The sequence below is a fragment of a genome, unplaced genomic scaffold (assembly GCF_019419815.1).
Source record: "Pyrus x bretschneideri cultivar Hongxiangsu unplaced genomic scaffold, Pyrus_bretschneideri_v1 Contig27, whole genome shotgun sequence".
NCBI classification, from domain to species: Eukaryota; Viridiplantae; Streptophyta; class Magnoliopsida; order Rosales; family Rosaceae; genus Pyrus; species Pyrus x bretschneideri.
The window spans coordinates 2,383,635-2,406,567 of record NW_025999579.1 but is presented as its reverse complement, the minus strand read 5'-3'; the positions used below and the strand labels follow the sequence as shown (position 1 = coordinate 2,406,567).

At 36.5% G+C, this 22,933-nt stretch overlaps 3 protein-coding genes across 3 annotated transcripts; 2 read left to right on the top strand and 1 right to left on the bottom strand.

Moving 5' to 3' along the window:
* The first annotated feature begins 2,780 nt into the window (after window positions 1–2,780).
* On the top strand, window positions 2,781–21,547 carry LOC103930732 (PLASMODESMATA CALLOSE-BINDING PROTEIN 3). Its single transcript, XM_048587482.1, has 5 exons — window positions 2,781–2,967; window positions 3,327–3,563; window positions 3,699–3,732; window positions 6,379–6,784; window positions 21,299–21,547. The coding sequence occupies exons 1-4, from the start codon at window positions 2,913–2,915 to the stop codon at window positions 6,701–6,703; spliced, it is 651 nt and encodes a 216-aa protein (XP_048443439.1). The 5' UTR covers window positions 2,781–2,912; the 3' UTR covers window positions 6,704–6,784; window positions 21,299–21,547.
* LOC103930719 (chaperone protein ClpB1-like) lies at window positions 7,819–13,097 on the bottom strand. Its single transcript, XM_048587479.1, has 7 exons — window positions 12,846–13,097; window positions 10,003–11,164; window positions 9,687–9,868; window positions 8,971–9,593; window positions 8,600–8,879; window positions 8,316–8,513; window positions 7,819–8,225 (listed from the first exon to the last, which is right to left on the bottom strand). The coding sequence occupies exons 2-7, from the start codon at window positions 11,129–11,131 to the stop codon at window positions 8,076–8,078; spliced, it is 2,562 nt and encodes an 853-aa protein (XP_048443436.1). The 5' UTR covers window positions 11,132–11,164; window positions 12,846–13,097; the 3' UTR covers window positions 7,819–8,075.
* Window positions 17,136–21,547, top strand: LOC103930724 (PLASMODESMATA CALLOSE-BINDING PROTEIN 3-like). Its single transcript, XM_048587480.1, has 4 exons — window positions 17,136–17,335; window positions 17,691–17,927; window positions 18,230–18,263; window positions 20,869–21,547. Exons 1-4 carry the CDS (start codon window positions 17,281–17,283, stop codon window positions 21,218–21,220), a joined length of 678 nt encoding a protein of 225 aa, XP_048443437.1. The 5' UTR covers window positions 17,136–17,280; the 3' UTR covers window positions 21,221–21,547.
* Window positions 21,548–22,933: the final 1,386 nt, after the last annotated feature.

Sequence of the window (22,933 nt, the reverse complement as noted above, 5' to 3'; positions counted from 1 at the left end):
TTTTATAATTGTAAAAATATAAAATTATCCTTAATGTGACCAACACAATTTTTTTTTAATTTTCTTCTTTCCCGCTGGTTCACTCCGTACATTTTTTGTTTCACTTTTAGCGTTTATGATTTAGGCGGGGGAATTAGCCAATTATAAAAGGTGAGAGTTCAATTAAAACTAAAGTTCAGGGAGAAACTGACCAATTATAAAAGTTCACTGGGGTAATGAGCTAAAATTAAAGTTTAGAGAGAAAAATGGCAGCTCCATACAAGTTTCGGGAAGGAAAGCCGCAAATAGTATTTTGGGGTTTATTGTTATGTTAAATAACTCCGTTACTTTGAAACAAAATGAAAATTACAGACCATCTAGAAATTTTAGGGAAATTACCAAAAATGATCAATTTTGTTAATCTTGGAAGCAAAATACGATTTTTCCCTAAGTTTTTATAGCTAGCCAGTTTCATCTTTTAACTTTTATAATTGGCCAATTATAAAAGTTGAACATGTGATCAGTTAAAACTAAAGTTAAGGGAGAAACTACTAATTATAAAATTTCAAAGGCGTAATAAGCTAAAATTAAAGTTTAAAGAAAAAATTGACAGCTTCTTATGTATATTTTGTAAGTATAAATAGGTAGTTATTATACAAAATATAATAAATTACTTAAATCCGTCTGATCTCTAGCGTTGTTGAGAACACAATTGGGTGCCATTGAACCCATCATCGTTGGCTCCACACTGTCTTCGAGATCCTCAGATCTGTTCTGCACTAACCTGTCAAAAACATTAGTACGCAACAGACGCATGGGCACTGGAAGACAATGATAAAAGAAAAAGAATCGATCGGAATTGAACATTTTATTACCTAGACAAATAAAAATAAAATTTGTTTACAATTTCTTCTCCTTTTTAATATAAATTAGTAGAAAATTAGAGTACAAATTCGCTTATATTAAAAATAAAAGAAAATTGATCCTTTAATCCTTCCCTCTCACTTTCTTTTGCCACCGTACGTGACACATGAATGAGATGGTCCACACCACATTACTACATTACAAAAAGATGATGTATAAACTGATGACGAAGAAATGAATGCGGTGTGTATTTTGACAAGGGGTAAAAATAGTTAAGGACTTCATTACAAGTACGTATAGTTTCGTTTCCATAATATAGAACATTACGACACAGTGACATATGAACGTAAAGATAAGTTACTTTAGGTAAAAAGAGTTTAGTTTTAGCTACGGTTTTTAGAACTTCATTTTAATTTCATTTTATCTTGTAACTTAAAGTCATCACTTTGACTTGTTGACTCCCTCTTCTCCTTAAAACTTATAGATCGCCTTCTAAAACATATATGTGAGCCAACATTCAATAAGATTATGTCACATGTGCAATAAATTTGATTATCCGTAATTATTCAATAATCAGATAATATTAAGTTTAAAAGAAATTGAATAGATGAAAAAACTAAAGGAAATTGATTCGTCCGGCTCACCCAAATCAAACCCATATAAGAAACTAATATATCTAATGTAATGTGCTGCGAATTTTAAGTTTTATAAAGACGAATTTCAAATTTCAAGAAATAAACCAGAATTAAAATCAAATTTTAAGAGGCACAGTAAAATGAAGTTAAGTTTTAAAGAATAAAATAACAATTTTTGAGTTACAATAAAAAAAATAAAATAGGTCGAAGAGATGTAATTCAAAATAAGTATAAAAAAAACTGTTCATGTAACGGAAAAAAAATAAAAGGAAAACTAATGGAAATTTTTTAAAATTTTGAGTTTTAAAGATAAGGATAAAATAAAAAGTAAAGCGAATAGTACTAGGATTGACTTTTTAGGCCAACTCCAATCGAAGGGTCCAGAGGGCCAGATGGCCGAAAATAGCCTGAAAACCGTCTCCAACCGAGGGCTAGGCCAGAGGGCTGTGGAATCTGAGAGAGCCCCATGGAATCGGAGAGGGTTAGAGGGCTGGCTAGAAAATATAGCATTCTTCTCGGTTATAGGAATATATTTATATTAAAAATTAAATGTATTTCTGTCGGTTATAATCGACATGATTGCTTAAAAAAAAAAAATTGAATACAATGGCTAGTCAGTTTGCCATTGTATTCAATTTTTTTTAAATTCTTAAAAATTCTAATTTTTTTTCCTATAAATAGCTAAACCATTCATTAAATTTTAGTTCTAATTTTTTTGATTTTTTGGGCCAGTTATCGTTGTAGTTTTTAAATTTAAGTTGTTGGATTTGAATTTAAATTGTTGTAGTTTTTAAATTTAAATAATAAATTATGTTTGGCCTTATGATCCTTTGGCCCTCAGTTGGAGACGGAGGCAAATATGATCATGTACTGTTCATTAAAATATTAATATCTTTGAGAATCTTAAAAGGTCAGAGGGCTAAAACGAGTCCTCTGGCTAGGCATCGGTTGGAGATGTTCTTAATGTAAAAATATAATTTTTCGTTTAAAATGAACAGTATCGGAAGTTTTTCGTTAAAATTCAAAAAAGAAAAAAGAACTTTAATGAAAAGCTTCCGGTACTGTTTACTTTAATGAAAAATCACATTTTTACATTAAAAAGTCAATCTTAATACTATTTTCTTTACATTTTATTTTATTCTTTAAAATTTTCCCATTAATTTTCCTAAAAGAAAAAGCACCCGCGAGCCGACACTACACACAGAGCCACTATCACCGCACCGTCAACATCACCTAGTTTTTTCCGTTTTTATATTTTATATTTTGGTTTTGTGTTTCTAGAGATATACCCATGTTTCCTCTTTTCTCTCACACACCCTCATCCCACCTCTCCTTGTCTCACTCTCTCCCTTTCTCTCTGTCACTTCAGAAGTAGCTAGATTGCTTCGAGCTCCACTGTTAACTTACCACACACTACGCTCTCTCTCTTCAGAAATGGCTGCCCTTGCTTTTGCAGCTCTGCTTCTCTTAGCCATGGCTGGCCAGTCAAGTAAGAACACATTTATGTATTTTCCATGCATGCATATATCTTTTTTTGGTGAAATGGGTATTTTTTCTCTGCCATATTTCCTATATTTTACTTATCTAATGAAGCCAATAAACTATTTTAGTTTTTTAAACAATGCCATTTTTCCTTAGTGGTAATGTGTTTATTTTTCCTTGTTTGTTTCTAATTTCTAACTTGTATTTATGTTATAAGATTTCATATTTCTCTTAAAGTTTGCATTTTTGGCGTTTCAAATAAAAAGAAAAAAAGATCTGGTCTTTGGTCTTCCTACCATATATAAACTCACCCCTTTTAATATTTTGAGTCTGATTTATTTATTTGTGGGAATTGTATTTGTGCAGGAGCAAACTGGTGTGTTTGCAAAGATGGAGACCCTGCAGCCCTGCAGAAGGCACTGGACTATGCCTGTGGAGCCGGGGCAGATTGCAACCCCATAAAACCCAATGGAGTTTGCTACAACCCCAACACTGTCAAAGCTCACTGCAGCTACGCCGTCAACAGCTTTTTCCAGAAGAAGGGCCAATCCACCGGTACTTGTGACTTTTCTGGCGCTGCAACCCCTACTACCTCCGATCCTAGTAAGTCCCCCAATCCTTCTCTTTTGGGTTTAATTTTTTTAGCTTTTTGGTTGAATTTTTTGGGTATAAATTAATTAGATTAAAAATTAAAGTTTAAAGGTGGTAACTTTTTTTAATTCCATTGTGTTTTTACAGGCTCAAATGGTTGTACTTACCCTGCCAGTGCCAGGTATGGTTAATTTGCACCAAATTTATTTGTTTTCAGTTTTTGAAGTGTTTTATTTTATTTGTCTATCATTTTTTTTGTTAATTACTACTGCTTGAATCTTTTGAATGTCTTCAATTTGATGCCTGACACTCCACAGTCCACAGTACTTACTCTGGATTTCAAATTTTAGGGGAGGGCAGAAACACAATTATAAAACATAAGTAGAAATGTAGGAAAAAGCACTTTTATTAAAAGACAAAAAATATCATTTGAAGGGACAAAGAGTTACCCTACTCTTTTCCCAAAAAAAAAAAGGAGGAGTTACCCTACTCCATTTAGTAATTTGACTGTAAAAAACTCAGGTTAGTATTTTCTTCTGCTGTGTAGTTACATTCCATTAACCGAAGGAGAAATTTTTTTGTGTCGGGACACTGTTTCTTAGTCTAGTGTCGTAATATAATTGGTTGAATATTAAAAAAAAAAAATTCAATCACTCATATTATGACACTTAGTGTACCGGATAGTATTTTCGGTAAATTGAAAAAAATTCTCCAACTGAAGAGCTTTCTTCTTATCCATTTTGACACCTTTTACTTGTTGAAGTAGGGCCTTTGGGCACCATTGTCTCATTATCGTTGAAAAAGATGCTTTTTTGAACTAATAACTGTTTTTATTTTAATATACTCAACATAAAAATGATTTGCTCGCTCTTTTTTTCTTCTTTGTTCTCTCTTGATGTTTCGTTTGCTTTATTCATTCGAAGGCTTAAAATGGATAGAAGAGTGCATAGGAAGAATAATGATGTGGACGTGCGTAAATCATTTTCCTTTCATTATACTCCATAATTATAAACCAACACCCTCCTTTTTCTTTTTGCTTTGTTCAGTCTAATTGAGCTCTTTTTACGGTTTGACTAGTATTGTAAGTTGCACCATGATCCATGACTCATTGCCCATTTTTTGGTAGTGGAGCTCAGTAAATTTTCCCAAATAATTGGGTATCCAATGCTTTTTTTTCAATCTTGTTGAAAATAAAAAATAACATTAAAAAGGGTAAAAAAAAGTTGGTGCTGAATTACCATCTTGCCCATGGCAAACAAAGACATTACCTTTTTGGCTTCAGGCGCCGTGCACTGCATTTTTCACATTATGCAATACATGGTCTGTGACCAGAGTCAAAATTCAAAAGTTGTGGCCACAAACATCTGTGGTAAAAGAGCTTTTGTCCTCGTATATGCTTTTTTGGGATGCTCAGTCTTTTGGAGATTTGAGCCTGCTTTTTAGAAGTTTTGTATTCTCGACGGCCGTGCCTTTTTAATCCCACTCCACCATGGTTTAAATTTGCCTGAGGTTAAGGATGCGGCGTCTCGGACTAATGATGCAATATCATGTGTTTTATCTTTTCTAGAAAAGAAATTAGAAACAATTGTGCATGAGTTTATGAATCTTATCCGTGACACTTGCATGGCCGTCTGGAACGCCAATAGAAATACAATGCTGTATGTTTTAACTTCCTCGCGTGGCATTGTATTATTGGAGGCATTGCGGATGGCGCATGTATTATTGTTCCTTGTCTCTCTCCTTTTGCTTTAAACTTTCCCACGTTTATGATTGTCTACATTTGATGCATCTCATTCAACTGTAAAATAATTCAAACATTTTTAATTAGTACTTTCGATAATTTTTTTAATTCAAAAGCTTTCTGGAAATACCTTTGATGCTAATGTACTTTAACTACTTTTGCTTAAAATTAGTGCTGAGCTCCCTCCTCTCATGCATTAGTGGATTTGTACGCAGTATGCAGATGGGGCGTACCATATTTAATATTAGTGATTAATGAATAATTTTCCCCTCTCAAACAGTGTTTAGGAGAAATATTTTTTTTCGTAACACAAGTGGAGGGAAAGTTATTTTTTTTCGTAAGTATCCAACCACTTGTATTGTAATACTGTGTGTTGGGGCTGTGTTCTTGGCACACTGAAAAATCTCTCCTAAACAAAGTACTTAATGGAATAGGAAATCAATAGCCTTTGAATCCGCAGTAAGTGACTGATCTTCAATGGAGAATCACATTTTGCTGAAACGGCGTATGTTTATGTGAAAATCTCAAGTGAGTAATAGTTTTCATCATAAAAATGAAAATAGGGACTCAGTGACGTCGAAGCAACATACCACTTGGGTCGTACATGCCTAAATATGATCCGAAAAAATATTATGTTTTCTTGGGTCGAGGCAGTGCAGCATGGCATAAAATGTTCATTATCTTCGTCGTCGGATGCAACTTTGAATAGTTATTCATATTTGTGAACTAGTTTCTGGATGAAGATCAAAGCTTGCTTTATCGGCATCTCTCTTAAGGTTGACTGCTTTTGCAATATCATGCTTGTTCCTTTACACTCCATTTCATATGATGGAGATTATCTATCCCGAAGAGTGGTTTGTAGGATCTCCGATGTGCTTTATGCTTCGCGGTCTCTGTTCAGGCACTGCATAAGCATATGGCATCATAAATTTTCGTGTAAAATTGTTACATGTTTATCTTCCGTGAGTTTTATTTCATATTCTCTCCTTCTGTATGCTTCACATGATCGTGTGCGTGCAGCTTTGATATTGGCATTTCTATTTGTTGTGTTTGGTCTGTTAAATATTGCTTTACTTTCTCCTTCAGCTCCTCAGGCACAACTCCGACAACACCATCTACTGGAACCGGTACAACCCCAAGCACCGGAACTACCCCAACCACTGGAACAACCCCGACCACTGGTACAACACCGACCACCAGCACAACACCCACAACTGGCACAACACCTACAGGCACCACCCCATACACGTCAACTCCTGGAGTACTAGGAGGCATTGGCACGGGAGTAGGGCCATCCGGAGCTGGCATCAACACGGACGACAGCGGTGTGATTAGACCTGTTGACACTACTAGCTTGTTTTCTTCCCTCCTAACCCTATTCTTCTCAGGCTTGATGCTTTGGTGGGACTGAAAAGGAATTTAGTGGACGTGAGGAGGAGGAGGTGGGGTAGGATGTGCAAATATGAACATCTTAGGGGACATCCTTGCTAAGGTTGGAGGCATCCAAATATGGGCCTCAGTACAGACTTAGGACAAAAGATTCAGAAAGCTACATACACATATATATGTATATATGTGTGTTGTGTGTGTGTGTGTGTGTGCGTGCATGATTACTTTTGTAATGTGGTTACAGCCTGAACACGTAGAAATGGAACTTCAACTAGGAAGTCCCAATGCAACTATATTTGGATGCCTTCAAACCTTAATGCTGGATCAAGTGAATGGAAACAAAATTCATTTGGGCAGGGCTTCGAATTTGGCCTTGATTCGTGGTTGTGGGCAGTATTTTTCGTTGGAGTGGGTCGGATTCCCTTCCTACAACTCGTTTTCCAAGATGGTTGTGCGCTCCTCGACTTACGGGCTGAGCCGCCTCACTAGGCCACGCCTGTGGTGTCTTTTCGATGCGGACAACGTATTGTCTAGCAGTGGTGTTGCCCTTGATAGGAAGACGAGCTGATTTGTGGTTCTATTCTTGGATTAAATAGTTTTATTGTTTTGTGGTTGCTTCGACAACTTGTTGCGGCCTTGTTTTAGCAATGGTTGTTGTGAGTACCAAATTTGATGTCTCTTATCGTCTTTGCATTAGATTTGATCACCGGAGAATATGTACCTAATATGGCATCCTCTTGTATTGTTCAGTTCTTATGAATGAAGTCATTCTGCCGTTGCTCTTCAAAACAAAATTCATTTGTTTTAATTTTATGAAGTATACATACGAACGTACGTACTTAAATTTATAAGATGATGTATCGTTAATGGATCGTAAGGTATTTGTTGATATTGTCGATATTTTGATGAACTTGATTGCGTAAAGAGCAGCTAACCTCCATTATATTGAGGTATCAATCTTAGTAAGAGAGCAATACAATTTTTATCAAATTTAAGGGCGGAGTATTTTTGGAGCTGTATAATATTCATCAAATCACACACAGATTTTAACCGTTGCAACTGAAATTTTAGCAGTTATAAGCGAGATTTTAACCGTTAGATCTTTAATCAGGATACACAATAAGATACACAGAAGCATATTACAAAGGACTTTTAATTATACAAAGCAACCCCGTACAAGAGAAATAAGACTCAAAAAACACAGTTAAAACAGTTGGAACATCATTACAGACACGCTGCAGAAAACAGAAGAGTTTCCTTACAAGTTGACAACCTATTTTACTCATCCATGTCAAGATCTTCATCCATTTCCTCAATCTTCATCTTCTTCACAGCCTGATCGGCATCACATCCGACTTCTGCCCCATCGCCGCATCCACAAGCCCTCCGTTCTTCTAAACACTATACACCAGCCCGCTTCCGGTTGGCGCTGCATCTATGAACACGGTCGAGTTTTCATCTATTTCTTCTCGCACCAGCATCCGCGACAACTCCTTCACCACCTTCTTCTCCAGCCATCTCCTAATAGGTCTGGCACCGTAAACCTGAAAACGAAAAGAGTACTTGTTTAGTGTTTCATATCGCACAGGAGTATGCAGAGAAAAGATTTTTGGATTCGTAAAACCGATACTCACGGGATCATAACTCTCTTCCAGAATGTTATCCAACGCTGCATCGGTGAGTGCCATAGCAATGCCCCTCTCGGCCAGTCGGGCTGCAACATCTTTCATTTGCAATCTGGCAACCTTCCTCAGTTGATCGCGAGAGAGAGGGTCAAATACAACAATCTCATCGAGACGGTTCAGCAGCTCAGGCCTCAAGTGCCTTCTCACCTATTCAAGAATCAAACTAGTTAAGTATTGAAAGAATGAAGCGATACGCAATCATAATTCAAATTTGGGGTAACCAAAGATGATACCTCTTGCATAACTTCATCGCGAGCAACCTGCATCGAACACTTGCCCATCAAACCAGAGAGGAGATGTTCTGCTCCCAAGTTTGAAGTCATGATGATCACCGTGTTTCTGAAATCAACTGTACGGCCTTGTCCATCGGTTAGTCTTCCATCATCCAAGACTTGCAGGAGTGTGTTGAAAACGGCGGTGTGAGCCTTCTCCATTTCATCAAACAATACAACACTGTAAGGCCTCCGCCTCACGGCCTCCGTGAGTTGCCCGCCTTCATTGTGACCAATATACCTGTAAAATATGAATGAGTCAGAATTCATTCATAATGCCGCAGCTGAGCTGACAAACATGCTCGAGCGAAGAAAACTATAAATGCAATTACCCAGGGGGAGCGTCAATTAAGCGCGAGACAGAATGTTGTTCCATATACTCGGACATGTCAATTCTGACAATCAGATTCTCGTCATCAAAAAGTTGTTCAGCAAGCGCCTTCGCAAGCTCGGTTTTACCGACACCAGTTGGGCCCAAGAAGAGGAATGAACCAGTAGGTTGTTGTGGCCTTCCTAGCCCTGCTCTTGACATTAAAACCGCCTCGGCGACAGCATCAACTGCCTGGTCTTGCCCCACTACTCTCTTATGCAACCTTTCCGCAAGTCCAATTAACCTTTCTTTGTCATTCTGGCCAAGCCGTGTGACAGGTATGCCGGTCCAACGGCTTACCACCTCTGCAATTTGTTCTGGTCCAACCGTCTCTGTCAAAATCAAGTTTTCGGCAGTACTACCTTCAAGTTTTGCGATGGTGGTTTCCACTTCCTGAATAGGGCCACAACTCAAGTCAGCAGCCCTAGCCAAATCATATCTTCTTTCGGCCTCTGCTAAAGCTACCAAGAGCTCTTCACGCTTCTGCTTAAGCTTTCGAAGCTCATCAACCCCTTCCTTCTCCTTTCTATAATTCATCACCAGTGGCTGAAGCTTGTCTCTCAGTTCATCAAGCTCTTTTTGCACCTGTGAATAAAATGGCAGGAACAACGAACATAAGAACAAAGAAAGACTTCATCAGACAAATATTCTCTAATAAGTTATGGATCAAGTAATCACCTCGACAAGACGAGCTTTGCTAGCCTTGTCCTTTTCTTTCTCAAGTGCATGAAGCTCAACTTCCAGCGGCATCCTCTTCCTTTCGAGGTTATTGATTTCTTCAGGTTGGCTGTCAAGTTGGACTCTCACATTCGCACAAGCTTCGTCAACTAGATCAATCGCCTTGTCAGGGAGATGTCGCCCTACAAAACAAAAGCAAAGAGGATAACTTCGATACCAAGTAATTTTATACAGAAGGTTAATTTCAAAATTGAAAGCTTACAAATCCCTAAACATAGAAAAGAGACCACAATTGTTAGCTATTTCTAATTTATACCTGTGATGTAACGACTCGAAAGCTGTGCAGCAACAACAAGAGTTCTGTCCAGAATCCGAACACAGTGGTAACCCTCATACCTCTCTTTCAAACCTCGAAGGATGCTAATTGTATCCGGAACACTAGGCTCCGCCACATAAACCTGCTGGAACCTTCTCTCAAATGCAGCATCCTTCTCTACACATTTTCTGTACTCCTCAAGAGTTGTTGTGCCAATGTACCGAAGTTGCCCCCGTGCGAGCATTGGCTTGAACAGGTTGGCTGCATCCATGGATCCCTCCGTCCTTCCAGCGCCAAGAACAAGGTGAATTTCATCAATAAACAGAATCACCTTCCCCTCAGCCTCTTCCACTTCCTTCACAACCGCCCTTAACCGCTCCTCAAACTCCCCTCGATACTTGGCCCCCATATCCAATGCAATGAGCCTTACATCAGCCAGATTACTAGGGGCATCCCCACCAACTATCCTCTGAGCCAGCCCTTCAACCATAGCAGTCTTCCCAACTCCCGGCTCTCCAATTAGAACGGGGTTGTTCTTAGTCCTCCTCGAAAGAATCCTCACCACTCTCCTTATTTCCTCGTCACGGCCAATAACCGGGTCAAGTTTTCCAGCCTGCTCAACAAGGTCCCGTCCGTAAGTCTTCAATGCCTGAAATGTAGTATCCCCAGAAGCACTCTCCACCTTCTTCCCACGAAGCTTTTCGACTTCAGATTTCATTCTGGCCGTGGCAATGCCGGCTTCCTTCAACAAGTCACCAATCTTGGAATCCTCAAGAAGACCAAGAATCAACTGATCAACGGCCAAGTGTGTGTCCCCTCTTGTCTTCTGCGCTGACTGCGCTCTCCTAATCACTTTGATGAGAGATGAACTGGCTAGGATTTCATCCGGCGGAGGTGACTGAGATGGGCGCTTCTTCAGGGCCTGGTTGAACACCCTCTCCACAGACTTCGGAGCATCTACACTGCCACCGGCATTGGCAATGGCTTGGCTGAAAATGCCACTGGGATCAGATACCAATGCGGTTGCAAGATGGAGTGGCGTGAACTGCGCATGGCCAGCATCCATGGCCAGGACATGAGCTCCAGCAATAGTCTCATTGGTCTTGTGCGTAAACTTATCAGGGTTCATTTTCCTTCACCAATTTATGATACCTAACAAGCACTGCAAACAACATGGGTGAGATAATTAAAAAAAAGGGTTCTCTAGATTTAAGCCCTTGCAACTTCTAAATAAAACGCAACTTCTAAAAAAGGGTTCTTTAGATTTAAAATCTAGACAAGAATCCACATATATTATAACTTCTAAATAAAACACAAATTTTAAATATGATGTCATGTTGGATAAAAGATGTCCATGAATTTGTGTTTATTTAATTTGTTTAATATATTTTTAATTTTGTGTGATCTCCTCCAATCCAAAGCCTAATAAGATCAAATATATACGGACATATATTCTACATTTATGTATACTAATACCATAAAAATAAGTAAGTAAATTAATTTTGTTACAAATTTAAAAAGTAGGCACATTAATTTTCATGTAATTATACAGTAGGTAAATTATTTTCGTAAAATTAAACGTACTGTTTTCAAAAAATTAATTTTCATAGTAGGTAAAAATTTTCATGTAATTATACAGTAGGTAAATTATTTTCATGAAATTAAACAGTAGATATTGTTTTAAAAAATAATAATTTTCACAGTAAGTAAACTATTTTCATGTAATTATATTGTAGGTATAAAATTAAATAATAGATATTGTTTTCATAAAATTAATTTTCATAGTAGATAAATTATTTTCATAAAATTAAACAATAGATATTGTTGAAAATAAACACTAAATTAGGCATATTCAAATTGAAATTTATTGTCAAAATTTAAAAAATTTCCAAATTAATTCCTCCATCTGGAACCATATTTCGTGGCTACAAGACCCTGCCAAATTCAATGCACGTGATCAATTAAAACAAAATTACAAGAACTTTCCGTACTGGCCTAGATGGGGTATATTAGGGATGGAAATTATTATTAGCATTCTAAAAATCTCATACTACACTTCAAACTTTCTATATTAGAAAAAAAAAAACACTTGTGAGGATTGTATAATGAGATCTTTGGAGTGCCAATAATACTTCCCTTAGGGATCTAAAAAATATAAAAACGGACACACAAACTTAATTTGGTATGTTGTTTAATTGGATCCTAATCATTATGTATTATCCGGATAAATATTATATGATGGGCCAAACTAGAGGCTAGAAAAAATGAGTTTGGAGGAGGAAAGTTAAATTTTTCGGATAAAAAAATACAGTAAAAATTCAAAAATTATGTATAAGTTCCTTCAGTTTAAACAAAACTTAGAATTTTGCATCTGGGAAACTTCCAATTCAAATAAAAATTAAAACTCTCCATCTGGGTTTCTTTAATTTCAACTAGAAATAAAAATATTTTATCTGAGTTCTTTTCAATTCAACCCAAGAACACAAAGAACCCTTGATCAAACCTTTCCCAATTTACGAAACTCATGAACTTCTTCAATTTCCATCTTGGCAACACGCAATTCAAATAAAAATTAAAACTTGTTCACCGGGGTTCCTTTCAATTTGATTCAACAAATATCGAAAGGCGAAAACAGAGCGTATAAATAAAACATGCAATCATTGATCATGTCTTCCCAATTTACGAAATTCTTGAACTTCTTCAATTCTTTTTCCGAGATTGAAAAACGACAGAGACTTTACTACTTCAATTAATTCGTTCAAAACCCAAAACCCATATGGAAATCAACTCTAAAAACTCAAAGATTCAGAGAGAGAGAGAAGCAAGAGAAATCTTGGACGTACCTTATGAGGAGGAAGCTGAAGCTTTTCTGCAACAATGGCGGGTAAATACACAATTGCGTTTCAAGAATTTGAAATGGTATTTCTTTCGGTTGATCGAATCGTTGAGTTTTTTCTGACGGGTGAGTGTGAGTGAGACTTTAAGGAGGAGAAACTCCACTGTACCGGGTACGCTGAATAATTTACAAGTGACACATGCATGTGACGTCCACACCAAGTTACTACTTTACAAAAAGATGATGTATAAGTTGATGACCAAGAAATGAATGCTGTTTGTATTTTGACAAGAGGTAAACTTAGTTAAGTACTTCGTCACAAGTACATATAGTTTTGTATAGGATAGAACGACACAGTAACATATAATAGTAAAGATAAGTTGCTTTCGGTATAAAAAAAGGATTAGTTTTAGCTACGTACCATTTTATTCACTTTATCTCTATAACTAAAAAATCACTACTTCACTTTCTAAAACTCAAAATTTGTTCTACTTAACTTATAGACTCTCTCTTCTTCCTAAAACTTATAGATCGTTTTCTAAAACTTATATGTGAGCCAACATTCAATAAGAATATGCCACATGTGCAATAAATTTGATTATGCGTAAACATTCAATAATCAGATAATATTAAGTTTAAAAGAAGGGAATTGTTATTAGCACTCTAAAAATCTCATTCTACGCTCCAAACTTTCTATAATATGAAATAAAAATACACTAGTGAGGAGTGTAGAATGAGATTTTTGGAGTGCCAATAACACTTCCCTAAAAGAAATTGAAGAGATGAAAAAAAATTAGAAAGGAAATTAATTCGCTTGGCTCACCTAAATCAAACCCACACATAAGAAACTAACATATTTAAGGTAATATGTCGCGAATCAAATTGTATCCGAGGGGGCAAAATGCAAGGGATTTTGAATTTTAAAGAATAAACTAACTACTTTTGAGTTACAATGAAAATATTATAATTAAAATAGAGGTAAGTTACATTTTACCACCTCAGATTTGAGATCTATTGCAATCTCATACAATATCTTCAAAACATTTTACTTTCATATCTCAAGTACTATTTTATTTCAATATAATACATCTGTTACATTTTTCATTCATTGATTCGTTAAAAGCTGACGTGGCTGCGAAATTTATGCCACATGGCAATTTTTTTTTTATTACCTTATTGAAAAATATATATATATTTGAAAACCCAAAAACCCGTAACCTTCATCCCCCGCCTCCCTCCCTCCCTGCACTTTTCATCCCTCCCTCTCCATGCACCTTCCTCCCTCCCTACACCCTTCATCCCTTCCTCGCCATGGATCAAACATTGCAAATCCCTATAATTCCACGTGCCATGCTTTGAAACAAAACCTAGCAAATCCAAATCCAAAAACCCATTAAAAAAAAAAAGTTGAAACCCAGAAACCCATTCCCCCAACCCTCGTCCACTCTCCTCACTCTCTCTCTCTCTCTCGAACCCCAAACCCCCCAAATCAGACAAACCCTAACAATCCATGGCAATTGGCAGAGATAAACAAATCAAAATTATCCGAAAAAAAGCCGATAAGATTAAGGAGGAGGAGAGAATATTAATGTGTATGAATCAACATCCAACCACATATCCACATTTTCTACCAGAATTAACACCTAATTCTCACTAAAAAACTTGACCCAAAAGAAAAAGAAGAAGAAAAACTACACCAAAAGGAATCATCATTCACTTCATGTTGAATTCCATAAATTGAAATAAAAGGAGATGACCTATAAAACCGAAAACTTCGAAATATTTGAAATGGGTTTTTGATTCTTAGAAACCACCAAAAGGAATCATCACTCATTCTCTCTCTCGAACCCCAAACCCAAAAAAAAAAAAAAAGCACCACCACCACCGTCTGCGTTGTCGATGAAGTGGGAGGCTGGATTAGCGGTCAAACCGACTGCTGGAATAACAACTTGGGACCTTAAAGATTGGAACTTGCAAGGGCGGGGGTGTCGATGGCAGGTGGATGGACGAGGCTGTGAGGAGGGTGGAGGAGGAAGGGCAGATGAAGTGGGAGGTGAGCAGTTCGATGGTGTTGGGATTGGGGGTGGGGATGAAAATGGTGAAGGGAATGATTTTTGGGAAGGAGGATTTGAGGGTTGGTGGGACTTGTGGGATTGGGTTGCAGGGAAAAGGAAGGGATCAAGGAAAAAGTGGGTTGCAGGGAAAGGGAAGGGATAAGGGAAGAAGATGATTATTATTACTTTTTTTAACAGGGTAAATTATTATAATATTTTAAATGTATAAAAAATTATTTTTTTGTTACGTGGCATAAATTTGGTAGCCATGTCAGCTCTTAACGGATCAAATGGATGAAAAATGTAACGGATATATTATATTGAAATAAAATAGTACTTGAGGTATGAAAGTGAAATGTTTTGAAGATATTGTATGAGATTGCAATAGACCTCAAACTTGAGGTGGTAAGGTGTAATTTACCTTTAAAATAGAGTTTAGAAAGGCATAACTAAAAATAAGAAATTACAAGCTTATCCCCCCCCGCCCCGCTCGGCAGCTGCTGGGTTGGGTCTTAGCATGGGACACGTGGAATCCCATGTGAATCAGCAATGATCACCTTACAAGGCTAAATACTCATGGGTGACCGATAGTGAAGTAATATCGTGAGGGAAGGGTGAACAGAACCCTTATTGGGGAGTTAAAAAGAACATGAAATCGTAATCTGCCATGTTAAAATTACCTTATGGGGAAGTCTGTTTGATATCCAAAAACTGCCCAGCGGCAGTCGGGATTTTTTACCTAATTTAAAATTTGAAAATCAAGGAAATTATTTACTCCATCCGACTAGTTATGGGTTCGAGTCCTGGGTAACCCATTAGGCCATCTCCAACGGAAGGGTCCAGAGAGCCAGATGACTGAAAATAGCCCGAAAACCGTCTCCAACTAAGGGCTAGGTCAGAGGGCTCGTGAGCCCCACAGAATCTAAAAGGGCCAAAGGGCTGGCCAGAAAATCAGAGCAATCATGTCAGATATAACTGACAAGAGTATAATTAATATAAATATATTCATGTACGTTATATCTGACATGATTGCTTAAAGAAAAATTTGAATCTAACAGCTAACTGACTTCAATTACCGTTGGATTCAATTTTTTTTTTATTCTTAAAAATTCTAATTTTTTTTCCTATAAATACCTAAACCATTCATCACAAAATTTTCACCATTCCTACACCATTTAATTCTTATATTTTCTTTCCTCTTTCAAAAATCTATCCTTCAATTTTTTCAATAATTTTCAAATGACCTCGTCTGCAATGAAAGGTAGGGTTTGAAGCCGAAAAGAAGAATAAGTTATTTGCAAGGCTTATAGATGGGTGTCGGAAGATAGTGTGAGGGGGAATTGTCAAACAAATGACGGTGTTTGGACTCGTGTATCCAAAAAATACTTAAAGTTCTATGAAGAACGGGCCAAGCAAATACAATAATAGATGGATGATAAAAATATGGAAAGTAGCACTTCAAATTACACTCCAATAAGTAAGACCTATTTTGATAGGAAAAAACAGAAAAAATTATGACTCGGCGACAGTTGTTTACCTCTAACTATACTTTTACAATGACGGATAATAAAGATGATGTTGATTATAAATATTAAATTTACGTTGTTGTATTATTTAAATTTAAGTTAATGTTGTTTTTAAATTTAATTTGTAGTTTTTAAATAATAAATTATGTTTGGCTTTATGGTCATTTGACCATCGGTTGGAGATGATTTTTTGTGACATGGCTAAAATGAGCCCTATGGTCCTCGGTTGGAGACATAGGCAAATATGGCTATGTATTGTTTATTAAAATATTAATATTTTAGAGGATTAGAGGGCTAAAACGAACTATTTGGCCAGCCCTCGAGTTAGAGATGGCCTTAGAAGTAGTATATCAAAACCATGTGCATATATATCCTTTAAATTCATTTAATTAAAAACCTGTTAAAAACTATACACATAGCGAGACAGAGAAAAAAAGAAAAGAAAAACTAATGAAAAGATTTCGAAAATTTTGAGCTTTAATAAAAAAGATAAAAATATATTGTAAATGAATAGTATTAAGAATAATTTTTTCAAGTAAAAATGTTATTTTTATTAAAAATTACCAGTATAAAAAATGTTTCTTAAAACTCTCAAAAAGAAAAGGCACCTGCAAGCCGACAACACACACAGCGACTGTCACCGCACCGTCAACATCACCTAGTTTTTTCCTTTTTTATTTTTTGGTTTTTGAGTTTCTAGAGAAATACCCATGTTCCCTTTCTCTCTCACACACCCTCATCCCACTTCTCCTTGTCTCTCTCTCTCTCTCCCTTTCTCTATCTAACTTCAGCAGTAGCTAGATTTCTTTGAGCTCCACTGTTAACTTAGCACACGCTACTCCCTCTCTCTTTCCCTTCAACCATGGCTGCCCTTGCTTTTGCAGCTCTGCTTCTCTTAGCCATGGCTGGCCAGTCAAGTAAGAACACATTTATGTATTTTCCATATATTTTTTTTTGGAGAATTGGGTATTTTTTCTCTACCATATTTCCTATATCTTACTTATCTAATGAAGCCAATATCTTATTTTGGTTTTAAAAAATGCAATTTTTCCTTACTAGCAATGTGTTCATTTTTCCTTGTTTGTTTCTAATTTCTAACTTGTATTTATGTGAAAAGATTTCATATTTCTTTTAAAGTTTGCATTTTTGGGGTTTCAAATAAAAAGAAAAAAAGATATGGTCTTTGCTCTTCCTACCATGTATAAACTCACCCCTTTTAATATTTTGAGAGTCTGATTTATTTATTTATTTGTGGGAAATATGTTTATGTAGGAGCAAACTGGTGTGTTTGCAAAGACGGAGACCCTGCAGCCCTGCAGAAGGCACTGGACTATGCCTGTGGAGCCGGGGCAGATTGCAACCCCATAAAACCCAATGGAGTTTGCTACAACCCCAACACTATCAAAGCTCACTGCAGCTACGCCGTCAACAGCTTTTTCCAGAAGAAGGGCCAATCCACCGGTACTTGTGACTTTTCTGGCGCTGCAACCCCTACTACCTCCGATCCCAGTAAGTCATCAAATCCTTCTCTTTTGGGTTTAATTTTAAGGGAAGTTAATGAAAAAATTCTGAAAATTTTGAGTTTGAATGGTAATGACAAAATAAAGGATGAAGTGAATAGTATCCGGATTTATTTTTTAACGTAAAAATATGATTTTTCGTTAAATTATACAGTATCGTGGGATTTTTTTGTTAAAAATTTCTTAATTTTATTAGCTTTTTGATTGATTTTTTTTAGGAATAAATTAATTAGATTAAAGACTAAAGTTTAAAGGTGGTAACTTTTTTTTAATTTCATGGTGTTTTTACAGGCTCAAATGGTTGTACTTACCCTGCCAGTGCCAGGTATGGTTAATTTGCACCAATTTTTTTTAGTTTCTTGTTTTCAAGGTTTTATTTTATTTTTGTTAATTAGTATTTAGTACTGCTTTAATCTTTTGAATGTCTTCAATTTGATGCCTGACACTCCACACTCCACAGTACTTTCTGGATTTCAAATTTTAGGGGAGGGCAGAAACACTTGATTTTGAAACATAAGTCGAACGGTAGGAAAAAGCACTTTTATTAAAAGACAAAATATGACAGGGACAACTCCTCTTGGTCATTTGACTGTAAACAACTTGTTTATCTGATGTCTTGTTACATTTCATTAACCGAAGGAGAAATTTTTTAGTATGTGAACACGGTCTCATACATTTAGTGTTTTTTAACAAATATTTTTTTAACTACTTATATTATCACATTTAGTGGTACCGGATCGAATTCCTGTCAACTTGAAAATTTCTGCTTTCTTGTTTTACATTTGTCACCGTTGCATGTTGGAAAAGGGCCAATAGGCATCATTGCCTATGCCTTTATCATTGAAAAAAAGATACTTTTTTGAACTAATCACTATTTTTATTTTAATACATTCAACATAAAAATGATTTCTTCACACATTTTTTCTTCTTCTTCTGCTTCACGCATTTTTTCATTCAAAGGCGTAAAATAGAAATAAGTGTGTGCATAAGGAGAATAACGACGTGCGAAATCATTTTCCTTTCAATGTACCTTATAATTATTATCCAACACCCTCCTTTTTCTTTTTGCTTTGTTCAATCTAATTGAGCTCTTTTTATGGTTTGACTAGTATTGTAATTTGCATCATGATTCATGACTCATTGCCCATTTTTTGGTAGTGGAGCTCGGTAAATTTTCCCAAATAATTGGGTATCCAATGCTTTTTATTTACTGCCCAAAGGGCGGAAAAGGTTTGATCTTGTTGAAAATAACAGTAAAAAGGGTTAAAAAAGTTGTCACAGACTTACCATCTTGCCCATTGCCAACAAAAACGTTGCCTTTTTGGCTTCGGGCGCCGTACACTGCATTTTTCACGTTATGCAGTACATCTGTGGCCACACACACAGTCAAAAAATCAAAAGTAGTGGCCACACACCTGTGGTAAAAGAGCTTTTGTCCTCATATATGCTTTGGGATGCTCAGTCTTTTGGAGATTTGAGCCTTCTTTTTTGAAGTTTTGTATTCTCGACGGCCGTGCCTTTTTAATCCCCACTCCACCATGGTTTAAATTTGCCTATTAAGCAAATCATGTGTTTTAATTTTTTTTAGAAAATAAATGAGGAACAATTGTGCACGAGTTTTATGAATCTTATCCGTGACACTTGCATGGCCATCTGGGACGTCAAGAGAAATATAATGTCGTGTGTTTTAACTTTCTCACATGACATTGTATTATTGGTGGGCTTCCGGATGGCGCATGTATTATCGTTCCTTATTTCTCTCATTTTGCTTTAAATTTTTCCCAGGTTTATGATGGTCTACACTTGATGCATCTCATTCAACAGTAAAATATTTCTAACATTTTGAATTAGTACTTAAGGTAATTTTTTTAATTCAAAAGCTTTCCGGAAAGGCCTTTGATGCTAATGTACTTTAACTGCTTTTGTTTAAAAGTAGTGCTGTGCTCCCTCCTCTCATAGATTAGTGGATTTGGACTCAGTATGCAGATGGGGCCTATCATATTTATATTAGTGATTAATTAATAATTATCCCCTCTCAACAATGTTTAGGAGAAATATTTCAATGGGCCGAAAAGACAGCATGGTACACCAAGTGTTATAATACAAGTGGAGAGAAAGTTATTTTTTTCGTAAGTATTCAACTACTTGTATTGTAATACTTGGTGTATTGGGGTTGTGTTCTTGGCATCCTGAAAAATCTCTCCTAAACAAAGTACTTCAATGGAATAGGAAATGAATAGCCTTTGAATCCGCAGTAAGTGACTGATCTCCAATGGAGGATCACATTTTGCTGAAGCGGCGTATGTTTATGTGAAAATCTCAAGTGAGTCATAGTTTTCTTCATAAAAATGAAAATAGGGACTCAGTGACGTGGAAGCGACATACTTCTAGGTGTGTCAGTCAGCTCAGTTTTGTTGATCAGGCATAAGTTTAAATCAGCTTATACGATTGTACATGCCTAAATATGATCCGAAAAAATATTATGTTTTCTTGGGTCGTGACAGTGCAGCATGGCATAAAATGTTCACTGTCTTCGTCATCGGATGCAACTTTGAATAGTTATTCATATCTGTGAACTAGTTTCTGGACGAAGATCAAATCTTGCTTTACCAGCATCTCTGTAAGGTTGACTGCTTTTGCAATATCATGCTTGTTCCTTTACATTCCATTTCATATGATGGAGATTATCTATCCCAAAGAGTGCTTTGTAGGATCTCCGATGAGCATTATGCTGCACGGTCTTTGTTCAGGCACTGCATAACCATATGGCATCGTAAATTTTCGTGTAAAATTATTACTTGTTTCCATGAGATTTATTTTGTATTCTCCCATTCTGTATGCTTCACATGATCGTGTGCATGCAGCTTCGATTCTGGCATTTCTAATTGCTGTGTTTGGTGTGTTAAATATTGCTTCGCTTTGTCCTTCAGCTCCTCAGGCACAACTCCGACAACACCATCCACTGGAACCACTGGAACCGGCACAACCCCAACCACCGGAACTACCCCAATCACTGGAACTACCCCAACCACCGGAACAACCCCGACCACTGGCACAACCCCTACCACCGGCACAACCCCTACAACTGGTACAACACCTACAGGCACCACCCCATACACAGCAACTCCTGGAGTACTAGGAGGCATTGGAACGGGAGTAGGGCCATCGGGAGCTGGCATCAACACGGACGACAGCGGTGTGATTAGACCTATTGACACTACTAGCTTGTTTTCTTCTCTCCTAACCCTATTCTTCTCAGGCTTGATGCTTTGGTGGGCCTGAAAAGAAATTTGGTGGGCGTGAGGAGGACGTGGGGTAGGATGTGCAAATATGAACATCTTAGGGGACATCCTTGCTAAGTTCTTTGTATTTTTGCATCTCCATTGCCCTCCTAAAGTTCTAAGTAATTAAATTATTGTACTATGTGGTAAAAAAGCAGCTGTGGGGAAAAGCGGATGGGCTTTTGATTCCTTTTGGGTGGTGTGAACCGTGAAGCATCTGTCTTTCCGTCTCTCTTTGTTTTTTGTACATTAGTTTAGATCTAATCTGAGAGTGCACTACTGGCTAGTCCCTATTAATTTGATGAGTATTATTGGCACTGTTTTCTTACTTGGTTTTGTTTCATGGGTTTGGTTGTTTTCTTGATTTTTTTTATTATTTTGGGTATTTTTCAACGTTACTTATAATTGGTTTCTAATGTATAAGAATCGAGTCATTTCTCATTGCAAACAAATCACAGATGGATTTTTGTTCATCATCTTTCATTTTGTAAGCAATTTATGCACGCGTTGGATTATTTCGCCTATAAGTAAGAATGACTCGTTACATGTTTGAATCATGCAATGGTCGTCGTTTATTTATGGTGCTCCTGTTGTTGAACCGTACTTTCAGTTGCATTTATTTGAATCCGAGTATAGTTTGCTACTCATAAAGTTGAGACCAAACCAATGTTTTGACTTTAGGATGTTATTACTTAATTGTGGTGTCGTTAAAGAATTCAATTCATTGATTTATTTATCTTTAATAAATGTTGTTTTTCGTAAATAAGATTTTTTGAGTGTCAAAGTATTTTATTTCTTGGACATATGTACCTGTAAATTCAAAAATGTGACATCAATTCCCAAAACTAAAGTGTTGTCTCAAACAAATCTAGAGAGAGAGTTCAGGTTATTTTAAACTTTTATTTGCGATATTGCATATTTGTATAGTCGTTGACAATTATTACCATGTGGAGACGTTTTTTCCAAGACCAGACCAAGAAAATTATAACTTATTACAATGCAGAATTTATTCATATACATAACTAGTCCCAAGCTGAGAACGAAATTTTTAATGACTTTAAGTAGGTTATTGCCTTACATAGTATTACTTCAGAGAAATTTTACTATGATTACAATTCAGTCTCGAGAATTGGTAACTAGGAACCAAATCTTAATTTTCCATATATATATATAAATTGAGGGGAACACATTGTCATGGTGGTCCATCATAATCTGGCGTTGGTTGAGCATATAGACCCTTTAATGTTGAATTTATTTCCCTCACCAACTTCCTGCAAATGGCTAAAACTCCGTCGTCAACAAAATCATCCTTCTGCATCACCAGATGATATATTCACATCGCAACTTCTCTCTACTAGTTTTAATCTTCGGATTCATAAACTACGTTATATACACAATCTCAAATTTACCCTGATATAGCACAAAAAATCAGGAACAATATTGGCTTTCCAAGTCTCATTTGTGTTTTCTAATGACCAGATTTTTTAACGTGAGAAAATTTTAGAATGAATCGGCCCATGGCATAAATTAAAACAACAATTCATGCTATGCACCAAACCATACTAGACAAATTGTCCAAGATGTTGCAATGTTTTTCATTTTCGTTGTGTCACCAAACACGTCTTCGCTCTTTACGTTTGCACTTGTACAATTTGGTTATCAAAAAACAATAAGTAATGCTACACTTACAGTATATTTGTACCATCATTTGTAC